Source organism: Emys orbicularis, chromosome 2, assembly GCF_028017835.1.
Source record: "Emys orbicularis isolate rEmyOrb1 chromosome 2, rEmyOrb1.hap1, whole genome shotgun sequence".
In the NCBI taxonomy this organism is placed as follows: domain Eukaryota; kingdom Metazoa; phylum Chordata; order Testudines; family Emydidae; genus Emys; species Emys orbicularis.
In genome coordinates this window covers 299,695,144-299,712,865 of record NC_088684.1, presented here as the reverse complement: position 1 = coordinate 299,712,865, position 17,722 = coordinate 299,695,144, and the positions used below count along the sequence as shown (strand labels likewise).

At 59.0% G+C, this 17,722-nt stretch overlaps 1 protein-coding gene across 1 annotated transcript; it reads left to right on the top strand.

Moving 5' to 3' along the window:
- Positions 1 to 5,118: 5,118 nt before the first annotated feature.
- Positions 5,119 to 16,124, top strand: TMUB1 (transmembrane and ubiquitin like domain containing 1). Its single transcript, XM_065399989.1, has 2 exons — positions 5,119 to 5,152; positions 15,607 to 16,124. Exon 2 carries the CDS (start codon positions 15,645 to 15,647, stop codon positions 16,122 to 16,124), a length of 480 nt encoding a protein of 159 aa, XP_065256061.1. The 5' UTR covers positions 5,119 to 5,152; positions 15,607 to 15,644.
- The last annotated feature ends 1,598 nt before the right edge of the window (positions 16,125 to 17,722 follow it).

Genomic DNA, 17,722 nt, shown 5'->3' with positions numbered 1-17,722 from the left:
CTTCCCGGAGTGCTGAGAACCCAGCTCTCTCTAGGTGTAGCCGTCTGACCCTGACTTGTGTGATCAGTTATAGTTTTCTAAACCTGACTTCTATAATCAAATTTAAGTTAGATTTAATAGTATCACTGTTTTGTTTGTTTGGCTCCCCTATAGTTATTACCTGGCAATAAATAACTTTTATGGTTAAGCTGGTTGCTTCTCTCTCTCTCTCTCTCCCCCCTCCCCCCGTGAGTGTTTTTTGGTTTCCTCATTCGCTCTGCAGCAACGCTCCTCTTACCTAAGCTAAAGATCCCTGCAGCGCCCAAAAATCCTGTGGGGTTTGCTCATCAAGTGGGTTACTACCAGAACAATTGTAATGTGAAAGTGGGGATAGGGACATGCTGAACCTGGGGCATATGAGGGTGGCAGATTGAAAGTGCTGCTCGACCCAGCCTGCTCAGGCGTACTCTATTCTGGTGCAGTACCCACGGCATATGAGGGTGACAGCTTGGAGGTGCTGTTCAGTGGTTTGAGCATTGGCCTGCTAAACCCAGGGTTGTGAGTTCAATCCTTAAGGGGGCCACTTAGGGATCTGTGGCAAAAATCAGTACTTGGTTCTCCCCCAACCACATCCTTAGCCTTGGCCCATCCTGTTCTTCCCCACCCATTCCCTGGCTATGCTGTCATCCCCTCTGGCCTGGGCTGACCTCTCTCCCTGCCTTTGCAGAGCACTCTGGATGGAAGAAGCTGTATTTTGTCTTGAGTTTGATCCCAGTCAGGGTCCTACTGCTGCATGTCCAGGACTTTGCTGCAGGTACCTGCAATGCTCAGGTAACAGGCCCCGTGGCGCAGGAAGCCAGTCCCCGTAATCCTGCTGATGTTAGCAGAGCCGTCAGAGAGCGTCCGCCTGGTGCTGTCTCAGCCCACGCTGCACAAGGCTTGGGGAGGGGCGGGAGGAGGAATCAGCAGGGCTCATCAAACTGAAGCTGGAGGAAACACGCGGCTGATGAGCAGGGATGCTCCACTGTAAAACGACTGAGTCTACAACTTTGCGCTGTGCCGTGTGGGCTCCAAGGCACATGACATCAAGAGGCCATTTCTGTTCCCTGCTGGAGAGAACCATCCTCCCCACAGGGCTCCCAGGAGCCGGGGAGGAGCAAGGATGCTGCCAGCACTGTCTTAGTTTTGGCACCTTCACTTTGTAGGTCTGCAGGAATAATGCTACCTGCAGTTGATTCAACCCAAACTTTGCTCCCTGGTCTCAGCTCTGAGATGCACGAGGCAGGTCTCCAGCGGAGAAATGTGATGTTACCAGCACTTGCCATGCTTACAAAACCCCTCAGGTCACACAGCTTGTTACTGCAATAATGTACAGCAGTGCTGCTGCAGTTACACCTGGCTGGAGCAAGTCTCACAAACCTTCCGTCCAGCAGGAGGTCAGGCTGTGCCCTTGCAGTGCTATGGTGAACTGCAGACTCAGGTGCTGAGGGCACAACATGAGCATGGGCGGCGGGTATCATAGGCAAGGCTACGATTTAGTCACGGGTATTTTTAGTAAAAGTCATGGACAGGTCACGAGCAATAAACAAAAATTCACAGCCCGTGACCTGTCCATGACTTATACCAAAAATACCTGTGATTAAATCTTGGGGGGATGCTGGGTGGGGCATCCGGGGGTGCTGTTGGGGAGGGGGGGGGCTAGGGCCAGTGGCACCAGCTGCTGGGGGCCGTGCGGACCGCAGCTGCTCTGTCCATCTGCCCGGGGACTGCTGCCCAGGGCCTCCGGAGCAGCGGCTGGTGTGGCTGTCCCTGGGGCCACCCGAGCTGCTGGCCCTGGAGCCAGCTGCTTGGTGGCCCTGTGATCAGCCACACCGGCTGCTGCAGAAGTCATGGAGGTTGCAGAAAGTCACAGTTAGAAAAATCTCACACCTTTGTGCCACATCCTAGCTACCAAACAGCTGATCCCACAGAGATATCAACTGAGGTTTATTTGAAAGATCTTGTCAAGAACTAGTGCACAGGACTAAACTGGAGAGAAAAACTCTTCAGCACTAACACTCCCCTAGATTCAGAGATTCCAAGGCCAGAAGAGACCATTGTGATCAGCCAGTCTGACCTCCTGTGTAGCATGGGCCAGAGACCCGCCCCACAATCATACCTAGAGCAGGGCTGTTAGAATAACATCCAGCCTTGAGCTAAAAATTGCTAGTGATGTAGAATTCACCATGACACTTGGTCAATTGTTCCAATGGTTAATTACCTTCTCTGTTAAAAATTGACGTCTTATTTCAAGTCTGAATTTGTCTAGCTTCAACTTTCAGCCATTGGATAGTGTTATAGCTTTGTCTGCTAAAATGAAGAGCCCATTATCAAATATTTGTTCCTCGTGTAGGTGCTTATAGAGTGAGCAAGTCATCCCTTAGTCTTCTCTTTGTTAAGCTAAATAGACTGAGGTCTTTGATCTATCAATGCGGGTTTTCTAATCCTTTAATCATTCTCCTGGCTCTTCTCTGAACCCTCTCCAGTTTATCAACCTCCTCCTTGAATTGAGGGCACCAGAGCTAGTCACAGGATTGTAGCAACAGTTGCACCAATGCCAAATACAGAGGTAAAATAACCTCTCTACTTCTACTCGAGATACCCCTATTTATGAATCCAAGAATCACATTACCCCTTTTTGACCACAGCTTCGCACTGTTTGGCTGATTATCCACCAAACCCCCAAAATCTTTTTCAGAACCACTACACCCCAGGATAGATTCTCCCATCACTTAAGTATGGCCTACAATCTTTGTTCCTGGATTAATACATTTACATTTAGCTATATTAAAAAACATATTGCTTGCTTGCACCCAGTGTACGAAGTGATCCAGATCGCTCTGAATCAGTGACCTGCCCTCGACATTATTTACCACTACCCAATTTTTGTGTCATCTGCAAACTTTATTTATATTTTCTTCCAGGTCATTAATAAAATGTTCACTAGCACAGGGCCAAGAACTGATCCCACTGGAAACACACCTGCCCATTTACAATTACATTGTGAGACCTATCAGTTAGACAGTTTTTAATCCATTTAATGTCTGCCATGTTAATTTTATATTGTTCTGGTTTTTTCATCAAAATGTCATATGGCACCAAGTCAAATGCCTCACAGAAATCTAGGTACATTATGTCAACACTGTTGCCTTTATCATCCAAATTTGTAATCTCATCCAAAAACAGTTATCAAGTTAGTTTGACAGGGTCTGTTTTCCACAAACCAATGTTGATTGGCATTAATTATATCACCCTTCTTTAATTCTTTATTAATTGAGTCCCGTATCAGCTGCTCCAATTTCTTTCGGCACAGGAGGGGAAACAGAGAAGCCCCTTACTCCTGCCCCTGATTTGATCCCAGTGTACTGAGCCCCTGCACAGGGTGTCATGGAGGCAGGTTTTTATTCCAATATGCCCAGGCTGGAGCTGCACAGAGAGCTGTGGGGGATGCGTCCAGCACGACTGCTGCGGGAATCCTGTGGCCAGCTCTGGTGCCCTCAATTCAAGGAGGAGGTTGATAAACTGGAGAGGGTTCAGAGAAGAGCCAGGAGAATGATTAAAGGATTAGGAAAACCTGCAGTGATAGATCAAGGAGCTCAGTCTATTTAGCTTAACAAAGAGAAGGTTCAGGGGTGACTTGATTACAGTCTCTAAGTACCTTCATGGGGAACAAATATTTAGTAACGGGTTTTTCGCTGTGGCAGAGGGAGGTCTGACACCATCCAATGGCGGAAGCCGAAGCGAGACAAACTCAGACTGGAAATACGGTGCACATTTTTGACAGTGCGGGTAATTATCCATGGGAACAATTGACCAAGGGTTGGGATCTCTGAACCCAATGTGGCAACAATGTGGTGAATGGAACAGAAGTGAATTGACTAGGGGCCCCACAATGCCCTGCGCTGCCTGTGTATGGGGAGGGGAGGGCTGGGACTACAGGCTAGGGTTACCATATTTAAAAAATAAAAAAAGAGGACACTCCATGGGGCCCTGGCCCCGCCCCTTTCCCACCCCTGGCCCGCCCCAACTCCGCCCCTTCCCCGCCCCAACTCCGCCCCCTCCCCTGAGCGCCCCGCATTCCCCCTCCTCCCTCCCAGCCACGCGAAAAGGGCTGCCCAAGTGCTACCGACTTCACGGTTTGCTGGGCAGCCCTCAGACCCTGCGCCCCCGGCCGGCGCTTCCCCAGCGCAGCTGGAGCCCGGGAGGGGAAGCGCCCAGCCGGGGGCGCAGGGTCTGGAGGCTGCCCGGCAAACCGTGAAGCCGGTAGTGCTCGGGCTTCAGGCAGACCCCTTGCCTCCGGACCCTGCGCCCCTGGAGCCCGGGAGGGGAAGTGCCCGGCCGGCGGCTCGGGGTCTGGAGGCATGGGGGCTGCCCGAAGCCGGTAGCGCTCGGGCAGCTCGGCTTTACACAGAGCCGAAGAGTCAGGGGAGGAGCACAGCAGCCGCGGGAGGGGAAGTGCCCGGCCGGCGGTATTTTTCCTGGACATGTTCAGCTTTTTGGCAATTCCCCCCGGACGGGGGTTTGATTACCAAAAAGCCGGACGTGTCCGGGAAAAACTGAACGTATGGTAACCCTACTACAGGCCCCACAGAGAGTGTGTGTGTGTGTGAGATGTGATTACGGGCCCCACAATGCCCTGCGCTGGGGGGGGGGGAACTACAGGCCCCACAATGCCCTGTGCTTGAAGGGAGGAACTACAGGCCCCACAAGGCCCTGCACTCGGAGGGGGGGAACTACAGGCCCCACAATGCCCTGCGCTCGGAGGGGGACTACAGGCCCCACAACGCCCTGCGCTGGGAGAACTACAGGCCCCACAATGCCCTGCACTCGGAGGGGGGGAACTACAAGACCCACAATGCCCTGCGCTCGGAGGGGGACTACAGGCCCCACAACGCCCTGCGCTGGGAGAACTACAGGCCCCACAATGCCCTGCCCCACAATGCCCTGCGCTCGGAGGGGGGGAACTACAAGACCCACAATGCCCTGCGCTCGGAGGGGGACTACAGGCCCTACAACGCCCTGCGCTGGGTGAACTACAGGCCCCACAATGCTCTACGCTTGGGGGCGGGGACTACAGGTCCCAGAATGCCTTGCGCTGGCGCCGGAAGCGAGTGGTCCGGGATGGAGGAGGCGGGTGAGTATCTGCTCGGGGCTCACAGGGTCCCTCCGGTCAGGCCGGCGCCGGGGCCAGGGTCCACCGGGCACCGACATCCCCCCCCCCCGTCTCACCTGCCCCCCCCGCTAACCTGCTCTCCCTGCTGCCCGCCCCACCTGCCCCCCGTCTATCCCTGCCCCCCCCCCCGCTGCTGCACCCCCGGTCCAACCTGCCCCCCGCTAACCTCCTCTCCCTGCTGCCCGCCCCCCCCCCCGCTGCTGCCCCCCCGTCTATCCCTGACCCCCCCGCTGCTGCACCCCCTGTCCAACCTGCCCCCCCGCTAACCTCCTCTCCCTGCTGCCCGCCCCCCCCCCGCTGCTGCCCCCCCGTCTATCCCTGACCCCCCCGCTGCTGCACCCCCTGTCCAACCTGCCCCCCCGCTAACCTCCTCTCCCTGCTGCCCGCCCCCCCCCCCGCTGCTGCCCCCCCGTCTATCCCTGACCCCCCCGCTGCTGCACCCCCTGTCCAACCTGCCCCCCCGCTAACCTCCTCTCCCTGCTGCCCGCCCCCCCCCCGCTGCTGCCCCCCCGTCTATCCCTGACCCCCCCGCTGCTGCACCCCCTGTCCAACCTGCCCCCCCGCTAACCTCCTCTCCCTGCTGCCCGCCCCACCTGCCCCCCTCGTCTATCCCTGACCCCCCCCGCTGCTGCACCCCCTGTCCAACCTGCCCCCCCGCTAACCTCCTCTCCCTGCTGCCCGCCCCACCTGCCCCCCTCGTCTATCCCTGACCCCCCCCGCTGCTGCACCCCCTGTCCAACCTGCCCCCCCACTAACCTCTCCCTGCTGCCCGCCGCACCTGCCCCCCCGTCTATCCCTGACCCCCCCCCGCTGCTGCACCCCCGTCCAACCTGCCCCCCCGCTAACCTCCTCTCCCTGGTGCCCGCCGCACCTGCCCCCCCGTCTATCCCTGACCCCCCCGGCTGCTGCACCCCCTGTCCAACCTGCCCCCCCCACTAACCTCCTCTCCCTGCTGCCCGCCCCACCTGCCCCCCCGTCTATCCCTGACCCCCCCGGCTGCTGCACCCCCTGTCCAACCTGCCCCCCCACTAACCTCCTCTCCCTGCTGCCCGCCCCACCTGCCCCCCGTCTATCCCTGACCCCCCCCGCTGCTGCACCCCCTGTCCAACCTGCCCCCCCCACTAACCTCCTCTCCCTGGTGCCCGCCGCACCTGCCCCCCCGTCTATCCCTGACCCCCCCCGCTGCTGCACCCCCGGTCCAACCTGCCCCCCCGCTAACCTCCTCTCCCTGGTGCCCGCCGCACCTGCCCCCCCGTCTATCCCTGACCCCCCCCGCTGCTGCACCCCCGGTCCAACCTGCCCCCCCGCTAACCTCCTCTCCCTGGTGCCCGCCGCACCTGCCCCCCCGTCTATCCCTGACCCCCCCCGCTGCTGCACCCCCGGTCCAACCTGCCCCCCCGCTAACCTCCTCTCCCTGGTGCCCGCCGCACCTGCCCCCCCGTCTATCCCTGACCCCCCCCGCTGCTGCACCCCCGGTCCAACCTGCCCCCCCGCTAACCTCCTCTCCCTGCTGCCCGCCCCACCTGCCCCCCTCGTCTATCCCTGACCCCCCCCGCTGCTGCACCCCCTGTCCAACCTGCCCCCCCGCTAACCTCCTCTCCCTGCTGCCCGCCGCACCTGCCCCCCTCGTCTATCCCTGACCCCCCCCGCTGCTGCACCCCCGGTCCAACCTGCCCCCCCACTAACCTCCTCTCCCTGCTGCCCGCCGCACCTGCCCCCCTCGTCTATCCCTGACCCCCCCCCGCTGCTGCACCCCCGGTCCAACCTGCCCCCCCACTAACCTCCTCTCCCTGCTGCCCGCCGCACCTGCCCCCCTCGTCTATCCCTGACCCCCCCCGCTGCTGCACCCCCGGTCCAACCTGCCCCCCCGCTAACCTCCTCTCCCTGGTGCCCGCCGCACCTGCCCCCCTCGTCTATCCCTGACCCCCCCGCTGCTGCACCCCCTGTCCAACCTGCCCCCCCACTAACCTCCTCTCCCTGGTGCCCGCCGCACCTGCCCCCCTCGTCTATCCCTGACCCCCCCCGCTGCTGCACCCCCGGTCCAACCTGCCCCCCCGCTAACCTCCTCTCCCTGCTGCCCGCCCCACCTGCCCCCCGTCTATCCCTGAGGCCCCCCCCCCGCTGCTGCACCCCCGGTCCAACCTGCCCCCCCCGCTAACCTCCTCTCCCTGCTGCCCGCCGCACCTGCCCCCCGTCTATCCCTGAGCCCCCCCCCGCTGCTGCACCCCCTGTCCAACCTGCCCCCCCGCTAACCTCCTCTCCCTGCTGCCCGCCGCACCTGCCCCCCGTCTATCCCTGAGCCCCCCCCGCTGCTGCACCCCCTGTCCAACCTGCCCCCCCACTAACCTCCTCTCCCTGCTGCCCGCCGCACCTGCCCCCCCGTCTATCCCTGACCCCCCCCGCTGCTGCACCCCCTGTCCAACCTGCCCCCCCCCACTAACCTCCTCTCCCTGGTGCCCGACCCACCTGCCCCCCGTCTATCCCTGACCCCCCCCCGCTGCTGCACCCCCGTCCAACCTGCCCCCCCCACTAACCTCCTCTCCCTGCTGCCCGCCGCACCTGCCCCCCCGTCTATCCCTGACCCCCCCCGCTGCTGCACCCCCTGTCCAACCTGCCCCCCCACTAACCTCCTCTCCCTGCTGCCCGCCCCACCTGCCCCCCTCGTCTATCCCTGACCCCCCCCGCTGCTGCACCCCCTGTCCAACCTGCCCCCCCACTAACCTCTCCCTGCTGCCCGCCCCACCTGACCCCCCCCGCTGCTGCACCCCCGGTCCAACCTGACCCGCCCACCAACCTCCTCTCCCTGCTGCCCGCCCCACCTGCCCCCCCGTCTATCCCTGACCCCCCCCCGCTGCTGCACCCCCGGTCCAACCTGCCCCCCCGCTAACCTCCTCTCCCTGCTGCCTGCCGCACCTGCCCCCCGTCTATCCCTGACCCCCCCGCTGCTGCACCCCCTGTCCAACCTGCCCCCCCCACTAACCTCCTCTCCCTGCTGCCCGCCGCACCTGCCCCCCGTCTATCCCTGACCCCCCCCGCTGCTGCACCCCCTGTCCAACCTGCCCCCCCCCACTAACCTCCTCTCCCTGCTGCCCGCCGCACCTGCCCCCGTCTATCCCTGAGCCCCCCCCGCTGCTGCACCCCCTGTCCAACCTGCCCCCCCCACTAACCTCCTCTCCCTGCTGCCCGCCTCACCTGCCCCCGTCTATCCCTGACCCCCCCCGCTGCTGCACCCCCTGTCCAACCTGCCCCCCCCACTAACCTCCTCTCCCTGCTGCCCGCCGCACCTGCCCCCCGTCTATCCCTGAGCCCCCCCGCTGCTGCACCCCCGTCCAACCTGCCCCCCCCACTAACCTCCTCTCCCTGCTGCCCGCCTCACCTGCCCCCCGTCTATCCCTGACCCCCCCCGCTGCTGCACCCCCGTCCAACCTGCCCCCCCCACTAACCTCCTCTCCCTGCTGCCCGCCCCACCTGCCCCCCGTCTATCCCTGACCCCCCCCACTGCTGCACCCCCTGTCCAACCTGCCCCCCCCACTAACCTCCTCTCCCTGCTACCTGCCCCACCTGCCCCCCGTCTATCCCTGAGCCCCCCCCCGCTGCTGCACCCCCGGTCCAACCTGCCCCCCCGCTAACCTCCTCTCCCTGCTGCCCGCCGCACCTGCCCCCCGTCTATCCCTGAGCCCCCCCCGCTGCTGCACCCCACTGTCCAACCTGCCCCCCACTAACCTCCTCTCCCTGCTGCCCGCCGCACCTGCCCCCCCGTTTATCCCTGACCCCCCCCGCTGCTGCACCCCCGGTCCAACCTGCCCCCCCGCTAACCTCCTCTCCCTGCTGCCTGCCCCACCTGCCCCCCGTCTATCCCTGAGCGCCCCCCCCGCTGCTGCACCCCCGGTCCAACCTGCCCCCCCGCTAACCTCCTCTCCCTGGTGCCTGCCCCACCTGCCCCCCGTCTATCCCTGACCCCCCCCGCTGCTGCACCCCCTGTCCAACCTGCCCCCCCACTAACCTCCTCTCCCTGCTGCCTGCCCCACCTGCCCCCCGTCTATCCCTGACCCCCCCCCCGCTGCTGCACCCCCGGTTCAACCTGCCCCCCGCTAACCTCCTCTCCCTGCTGCCTGCCCCACCTGCCCCCCGTCTATCCCTGACCCCCCCCGCTGCTGCACCCCCTGTCCAACCTGCCCCCCCCACTAACCTCCTCTCCCTGCTGCCCGCCGCACCTGCCCCCGTCTATCCCTGAGCCCCCCCCGCTGCTGCACCCCCTGTCCAACCTGCCCCCCCCACTTACCTCCTCTCCCTGCTGCCCGCCGCACCTGCCCCCGTCTATTCCTGACCCCCCCGCTGCTGCACCCCTTGTCCAACCTGCCCCCCCACTAACCTCCTCTCCCTGCTGCCCGCCGCACCTGCCCCCCGTCTATCCCTGAGTCTCCCCCCGCTGCTGCACCCCCGGTCCAACCTGCCCCCCCGCTAACCTCCTCTCCCTGCTGCCCGCCGCACCTGCCCCCGTCTATTCCTGACCCCCCCCACTGCTGCACCCCATTTCCAACCTGCCCCCCCCACTAACCTCCTCTCCCTGGTGCCCGCCCCACCTGCCCCCCGTCTATCCCTGAGCCCCCCCCCGCTGCTGCACCCCCTGTCCAACCTGCCCCCCCCACTAACCTCCTCTCCCTGCTGCCCGCCGCACCTGCCCCCCCGTTTATCCCTGACCCCCCCCCGCTGCTGCACCCCCGGTCCAACCTGCCTCCCTGCTGCCCGCCGCACCTGCCCCCCGTCTATTCCTGAGCCCCCCCCCCGCTGCTGCACCCCCTGTCCAACCTGCTCCCCCCACTAACCTCCTCTCCCTGCTGCCCGCCGCACCTGCCCCCCGTCTATCCCTGACCCCCCCCGCTGCTGCACCCCCTGTCCAACCTGCCCCCCCACTAACCTCCTCTCCCTGGTGCCCGCCCCACCTGCCCCCCGTCTATCCCTGAGCCCCCCCCGCTGCTGCACCCCCTGTCCAACCTGCCCCCCCCACTAACCTCCTCTCCCTGCTGCCCGCCGCACCTGCCCCCCCGTTTATCCCTGACCCCCCCCGCTGCTGCACCCCTGGTCCAACCTGCCTCCCTGCTGCCCGCCGCACCTGCCCCCCGTCTATTCCTGAGCCCCCCCCCCGCTGCTGCACCCCCTGTCCAACCTGCTCCCCCCACTAACCTCCTCTCCCTGCTGCCCGCCGCACCTGCCCCCCGTCTATCCCTGACCCCCCCCGCTGCTGCACCCCCTGTCCAACCTGCCCCCCCACTAACCTCCTCTCCCTGCTGCCCGCCCCACCTGCCCCCCCGTCTATCCCTGACCCCCCCCGCTGCTGCACCCCCTGTCCAACCTGCCCCCCCGCTATCCTCCTCTCCCTGGTGCCCGCCCCACCTGCCCCCCATCTATCCCTGACCCCCCCCGCTGCTGCACCCCCTGTCCAACCTGCCCTTGCGCTAACCTCCTCTCCCTGCTGCCCGCCCCACCTGCCCCCCTCGTCTATCCCTGACCCCCCCGTGCTGGTGCCCCCTCCCCCCCGCTAACCTGCTCTCCCTGGTGCCTGCCCCACCTGCTTCCTCCCCCCTTCCCCCGCCCCATCTAACGCTGACCCCGCCTAGCCCCTGCCCCACTGCCTTTCCTGCCCTGCTCTCGCTGGGGGGGGCTGCCTGCCCCCCATATGCTCGCTGCTCTGCGCTGGCTGGGGGCTCCCCCTCTGCCCCCCGAGCTCAGCACTAACCTGCTCCGTGTCCATCCTCTCAACTAGCGCTGCCCCATGAGCACCCCACGGGCTCTGGTGGCCCCGACTGCCCCGTCCCCAAGGCGCACGGAGGGGCCGGGTCCCAGACAGTGGAAGAGCTGGGACTAGACTAGGGCTGCTGGGACAGTCTGTGTAGCGGGGGTGCCAAGAGCCACTGAACCGAACTGTCACCCTGGATATCATGGAAACCACTTCAAGCCGGGGCCCGGCGCAGCAGCCCCCTGTGCCAGCACCTAGGGAACAAGGCAGCAGCCCTTGTGGGAATGCTGCCCGCACTCCCTGGCAGGCCGCTCACACACCTTCCTCTGTCACTTGCTTCCCACGGTGGTGTGCTCCCCAGCGATGCAGATGGGCTGCGCCCCAAAGACTCCCTCAGCCACCCACGCCCAGAGTGCCCGAGTGGCAGGCCCTGCAGGGAGGGGTTTGACTGCAGAGAGGCTGGGCGGCTGGCTTGCGGTGGTCACTTCTCAAGAAAGATGTTAATAATTGTGTCTCTGTCCCTCGTGTATGTAGATTGTGAGCTGCTTGGGGCAGGGCTCAGCCTTTTGTTGTTCACAGAGTCCAAGGCCATCCGGGACGATTGTGATCAGATAGTCTGGCCTCCTGCATCACACAGGCCAGAGACCTGCCCCAAAAATCATTCCTTTGGCTCTAGCGCAGGGGTAGGCAACCTATGGCACGTGTGCCGAAGGCGGCACGCGAGCTGATTTTCAGTGGCACTCACACTGCCTGGGTCCTAGCCACCCGTCCAGGGGGCTCTGCATTTTAATTGAATTTAAATGAAGCTGCTTAAACATTTTAAAAACCTTATTTACTTTACATACAACAATAGTTTAGTTATGTATTATAGACTTATAGAAAGAGACCTTCTAAAAACGTTAAATTGTATTACTGGCCCGCGAAACCTTAAATTAGAGTGAATAAATGAAGACTCGGCACACCACTTCTGAAAGGTTGCTGACCCCTGCACTAGAACTTATCTTTAGTTCCACGTGTCAATACTTTAGAGCAGGGCTCTGAGCCTTTCCAGACTGCTGTCCCCCTTGCAGGAGGCTAATTTGCCTGGCGTACCCCCGAGTTTCACCTCACTTAAAAACTACTTACTTACAAACTCAGACATAGAAATACAAAGGTGTCACTGCATGCTATTGCTGACAAATAGCTTACTTTCTGATTTTTACCATATAATTATAAAATAAATCAATTGGAATATAAATATTGTACATACATTTCAGTGTATAGTATACAGAGCAGTATAAACAAGTCATTGTCTGTATGAAATTTTAGTTTGCACTGCCTTCGCTAGTGCTTTTTACGTAGCCTGTTGTAAAGCTAGGCAAATCTGTAGATGAGTTGATGTACCCCTGGAAGACCTCTGCGTACCCCTGGTTGAGAGCAACTACCCTAGATACGCCATCAGTACCAATAATAACATACAGAAAAGCTACATTTAAAATAAAGCTTATAAAGTAAAGCACTCAAAAGTTAGGAAATCCCTTAATTTGCTCCCTTGTGCATGTACATTATGATACAGTCTTTAAGTACATGATCACTTACTGCTTTTTCCACAGGTTCCCTTGCCTCATTCAGTGCTCTGAATGAAAGGTGCTTCCTGAGTGCGTAGCTATTTAATATTGCTCTTTGTCCTTATTTGGTGTGTGATCCCAGGCTTTGCTTACTGACCATCCAAACCCAGCCCTGACTACAGAGCTAATCTTGTGGAGCGAGCCCAGGGGAAGTCTTTTCATTTTTTGTTTGAGTTTTTGGGAATTCCTGGTTATTTCATTTTATCCAGATTTGGCAGGGAGGTTGGTTACAGGTTCTGCCCTAGGTGGTGGGAGCTGGGTTGGAGAGCCAGCAGCAGCTCTGGGGCTCCTGTCCTGTGGGCTGGGCCTGGCTCCTCGCTCTGGACGTTGTGACCTGGCACACAGGCTTGCAGCACTGCCCAGGTTTGATGGAGGAGCAGCCAAGTTGCAACCAGTCACTCCAAGTTGGACCGTTTAGGGGTGCCCCCTTGTCATGAAAGGAGGAGGCTGGGCCAAGCCTGGGTGTGTGGCGCTGTGACCTTGTGTATCAGGTCGCGATGCCCGGACAGGAGCCCTAGAGCTGCTGTTGCTGGTTGAGGTTTTTCATTTTATTTCATGTTGTTTCACTTTTGGGAAAAGATGAATTTCTCTTCACAAAGCACCTGTGAGATTAGACTGTGGTATTCCCATTTTATAGATAGGGAATGACAGCCCCGAACCTCAGAGGTATTTAGCTACCTAACTCTCAGTTAAATCAAGGGGTGTGTAGATGCCTAGACCTGTGAGGAGCTGAGCCCGAGAGAATGGGGAAAATATTATTAAACACTTCCACTAGCTTTGGATGCACAATCTGAGGCATTTATAGGACTCTCCGTTTCCTTCGGTGCTTTGCATGGAGCATAAAGGGTTAAAAAACTGCTCTTTGGGCAGAGCAGGGCAGGTGAGGGGTGTGTGTCACAGGACTGGAATGGGTTGATAAGGACTGGCTGAAACCACCCAGGATCCACAAGACAGTGGAATCCCCAATGGCCAGGATGGAGGTTTTTCCCCATCTAGAAGCAGAGCAAAGGCCCCAGGTGGAGAACAAAGGGGAGAGGGGTCAGGTGAGTGGGCTAAGTTGGCCTTTGGAGACAGGCACCTGGCTGGAACTAAGGACAAAGGGAGAGAGCCAAGATGGTTTCAAGGGAGCCCTGGCTTGGAGTTGGCCAGGCTGGACTCTGCCTTCACCTTTGCCTCTCTGCTAACATCGGGATCTGAAGCCAGGTGACCAATAAAGTGTGGGAGGGCTGCCTGCTGTGAGTGCACATACTGACTGCAGGGAGCATGATGCCATGAAGGGGCACAGCATGGCCTTCTGCAGGCATCTGGCTGGGGATTCACAGAGAGAGACAGGGATCACTGGGGTGAAGGGCCAATTTCAGAGCCTTGGCGGCTACAGACCTGCCCCAGTGGAACTGTGGGCCCTTGGGACCCGGCACACTAAGGGGACTGGTTACAGGCTGGGGTATAGACTAGGCTCTGGGTCTTTGACAGGTGCCTAGACCTTTGAAGATCTGAGCCCGAGAGATTAAGGCAAAAATTGTCAAAAGCTTCCCCTAGTTTTGGATGCCCAGTTTGAGATGCCTGGAGCCTTAGGCGCTTAGTAGCATTTTGATAACACTTCAGATGTTCAAAGCACAGCCCTGATTGACTTCAGTTGCCATCATGAGCACTTGGCACTTCTGCATATCAGACCCCAGGTCTCAAGTCAGACATCCAGAAATGAGAACACACTGAAAAGTTTGGTTTAAGTGACTTGCCCAGCATCGCCCAGGAACTGTGTGGCAGAGGCGGGGACAGACTCCAGTTTTCCAGGACAGCATTCAATTGCCTTCGCCACGAGAACATTCTTTCTCTTCCTGTTGTCCCCTGCCTTATTCACGGCACACTTTCCTGGTGGGGTGGAACATGCCCATCATTGGAGGGAGTTCACAAACAATTGCGTAAAGGGGATGAGGGATGGATACATGCTTCCTGCTTCGTCAAGAAATGAGCCCTACACACAGCCTCCTTCACTACACAGGCACGATTCATTCCCACAGCCCCATCCATCCTGTACACTGATTGAGGCAGGGGTCCTGAGGGTAATGTAGAATGCGATCAAGTAATTAAAGATTGTACTGTAAGTATATACACATGGAGTCAAATTAAGGATGCCCTTGTAACCTTAACTCTGGCATTTCCTATCTTTTGAGTGCTCAGCTTTGAAATCTCAGCATTCTTCTAGTGTAGATTTTTGTTAATGTAACCGCCTGGCTTTTTTAAAAAGCAAAGTGAAAAAACAAATTCCATTGTGTGGAACCATATTGGCCCCTAACACCTTTAGATCCCAGCACAGTCCTCTCCCGGTGGAGGTCAGACTAGATGATCATACTACTTCCTTTTGGCCTTAACATCTCTGACTCTACCACTCAGGCGAGCTGTCTGTGTGTGTCTGCTACTAGGTGGGGTGGGACACATGCTTTGTCAGTGGGTTGCACATCTGTTGGCTGGCGTCAGAGGAATGCCGATGGTCAGGAATCCAGAATTCCATTCCGGGCTGTGAAGAGGAGCATGTCTAGTGGTTATAGACCCTTCTGCTCCTGTTCCCCTGCCTGTCCCTGTCTCCTAGCATGTACATGTCTGTCTCTTCTCCTCTCGCACACACAACCTGTCTCCCCCCCCCCCCATAAAAACAGTTGAAGTTTGCAAAGTTAGGAGCAACTGGAAAGGGGCGGCTGGTGGGAAGCATTAGGCAGGCTTGGCTAGACTGCGCTACCTGAGGGGGGACAATGGGAAGAGAGTCGAACGGGGAGGCCATGGCATGATGCGAACAAATGAGCTCAGAGATCTAGGCCCGTTGGGCTCAGCATCCCTCTAACTCGGCCGAACCCTGCACTTAGTGCCCCAGGGGGCATGGGGGTGTCTCCAGGACCTTCCTCCCTGGGGCATTCATGTTGTGCCCTGTGGGCGAGGCCCAGCCCGGGCAGGTCTTGCGGGAGTCCCTGTTGGGTGGGAAGCTGAGGGCCTGCTGTGCTCCTGAGCACTGGCTGGGCGGGGGTGTCCCCCCGATACTGGCTCCCAGGCTCACTGGTGCTGTTTTGTCTCTGCAGTTTGGTAATCCCGCTGTCCCCAGCCCTGCCCAGCTGCCATGGCTCTGATTGAGGGCGTGGGGGACGAAGTCACCATCCTCTTTGCCCTGCTGCTCATCCTGCTGGTGCTGGTGCTGGCATGGGTCTCGACGCACACCTCAGAGCGGGGAGACCAGGTCTTTGCTGCCTCGCCCCCTCCGGCAGCTGGGCAGCTTGGGGCAGAGAGCCTGCTGGAGGATGGGCCGAGGGAACCCAGCATGCAAACCCCAGCGGCAGGGGAGCCCAAGGAGGAAGCGGAGTCTTCAGCAGGTGCCGTGCCAGATGGGCCTGATGGTATTGCCGCAGGGCTGAGGCACCGGGCCAACCCTGGATCTCCACAGTGCCCCCTGCAGCCCCCTGGAGACACAGGTGCCAGCCCCGAGGCCACAGACAGCAGCCCCACGGACCGCACCATAGTGCTAAGGCTGAAGTTCCTGAACGACACGGAGCGCCTGGCCACGGTGTGCCCAGAGGAGACGGTCGGCTCTCTGAAGAGGTGAGAGGCCAAGCAGTAGCAAGCCGTGGGGAGGAGTTGGAGCTCTGAAGCGCAGCCTCACAGCCAGGCAGGCTCCCCCTCTGCCCCTTTCCTCTGCCGTCCCCATCTGGGGGCTCTGGTATCCCCTTGAACCTTCAGCTTGCCCTCCTTCTCCTGCACTGAACGTGCTTGACGTGGCTTGGAGCCTGGACCGCTTTCTGCTGCCGTCCCTCCCCAAGGGGATAGCTTAGGCAGCACCGTTGGTACCATTGATCACAGACCACAGAGCAGGGTGATGGAGTGCTGTGTGGGACACACCCTGGCACAAGGGCACAGACTGGCCTGGGGAGACCATGGTAGGACACTGCTAGGACAATGAGAGCACACAGCGAAATGACAGACCATGGAAGGGAATATGTGGGGGAGGGCTGTATAGCCAGGTGCCTGGGGATGGGGATGGATCGGGGGTGGGGGGCTTGCGTTCGGGCTTGCGGGATGGAGATTCATGGGGAGTTGGGCACAGCCAAGCCCCCCGTAATGGGGGTATGGAGCCCTATGGAGGAAGGTTGTACTCAAAGCAGACTGCGAAGAGTTACAAAGGGATCTCACCAAACTGGGTGACTGGGTAACAAAATGGCAGGTGCAATTCAGTGTTGATAAATGCAAAGTATTGCACATTGGAAAAGGTAATCCAACTATACATATAAAATGATGGGTCTAAATTGGCTGTTACCACTCAAGAAAGAGATCTTGGAGTCATTGTGGATAGTTCTCTGAAAACATCCACTCAATGTGCAGCGGCAGTCAAAAAAGCCAACAGAATGTTGGGAATCATTAGGAAAGGGATAGATAATAAGACAGAAAATATCATATTGCTACTATATAAATCCATGGTATGGCCACATCTTGAATACTGCGTGCAGATGTGGTTGCCCCATCTCAAAAAGATGTATTAGAATTGGAAAAAGCATAGAGAAGGGCAACAAATATGATTAGGGGTGTGGAACGGCTTCTATTTGAGGAGAAGATTAAAGAGACTGGGACTGTTCAGCTTGGAAAAGAGATGGCTAACGGGAGGTATGATTGAGGTCTATAAAATCATGACTGCTGTGGAGAAAGTCAATAAGGAAGTGTTATTTACTCCTTCTCATAACACAAGAACTAGGGGTCACCAAATGAAATTAATAGGCAGCTAGTTTAAAACAAACAAAAGGATGTATTTCTTCACACAACCAGAGTCAACCTGTGGAACTCCTTGCTAGAGGATGTTGTGAAGGCCAAAACTATAACTAGGTCCAAAAAAGAATTAGATCAGTTCTTGATCCATCGATGGCTATTAGCCAAGGTGGTTAAGGACGCACGCAACCCCATGCTCCGGGTGTCCCTAAACCTCTGACTGCCAGAAGCTGGGAGAGGATGATGGGCTGGATCACTCGATAAATCACCCTATTGCAACCCTATTGCATTCAGTCCCTCTGAAGCACCTGGCACCAGCCCTTGTTGGCAGACAGGACCGTGGGTTAGCTGGACCATTGGGCTGAGCCAATGTGGCCGTTTTGATGTTCTTAAGGTGGGGATATCCTATCCTATCCTATTTCCTAGAGCTGGAAGGGACCTTGAAAG

Coding starts and splice junctions, on each gene's coding strand:
- TMUB1 (XM_065399989.1), top strand. CDS start 15,645: ATGGCTCTGATTGAGGGCGTGGGGGACGAAGTCACCATCCTCTTTGCC.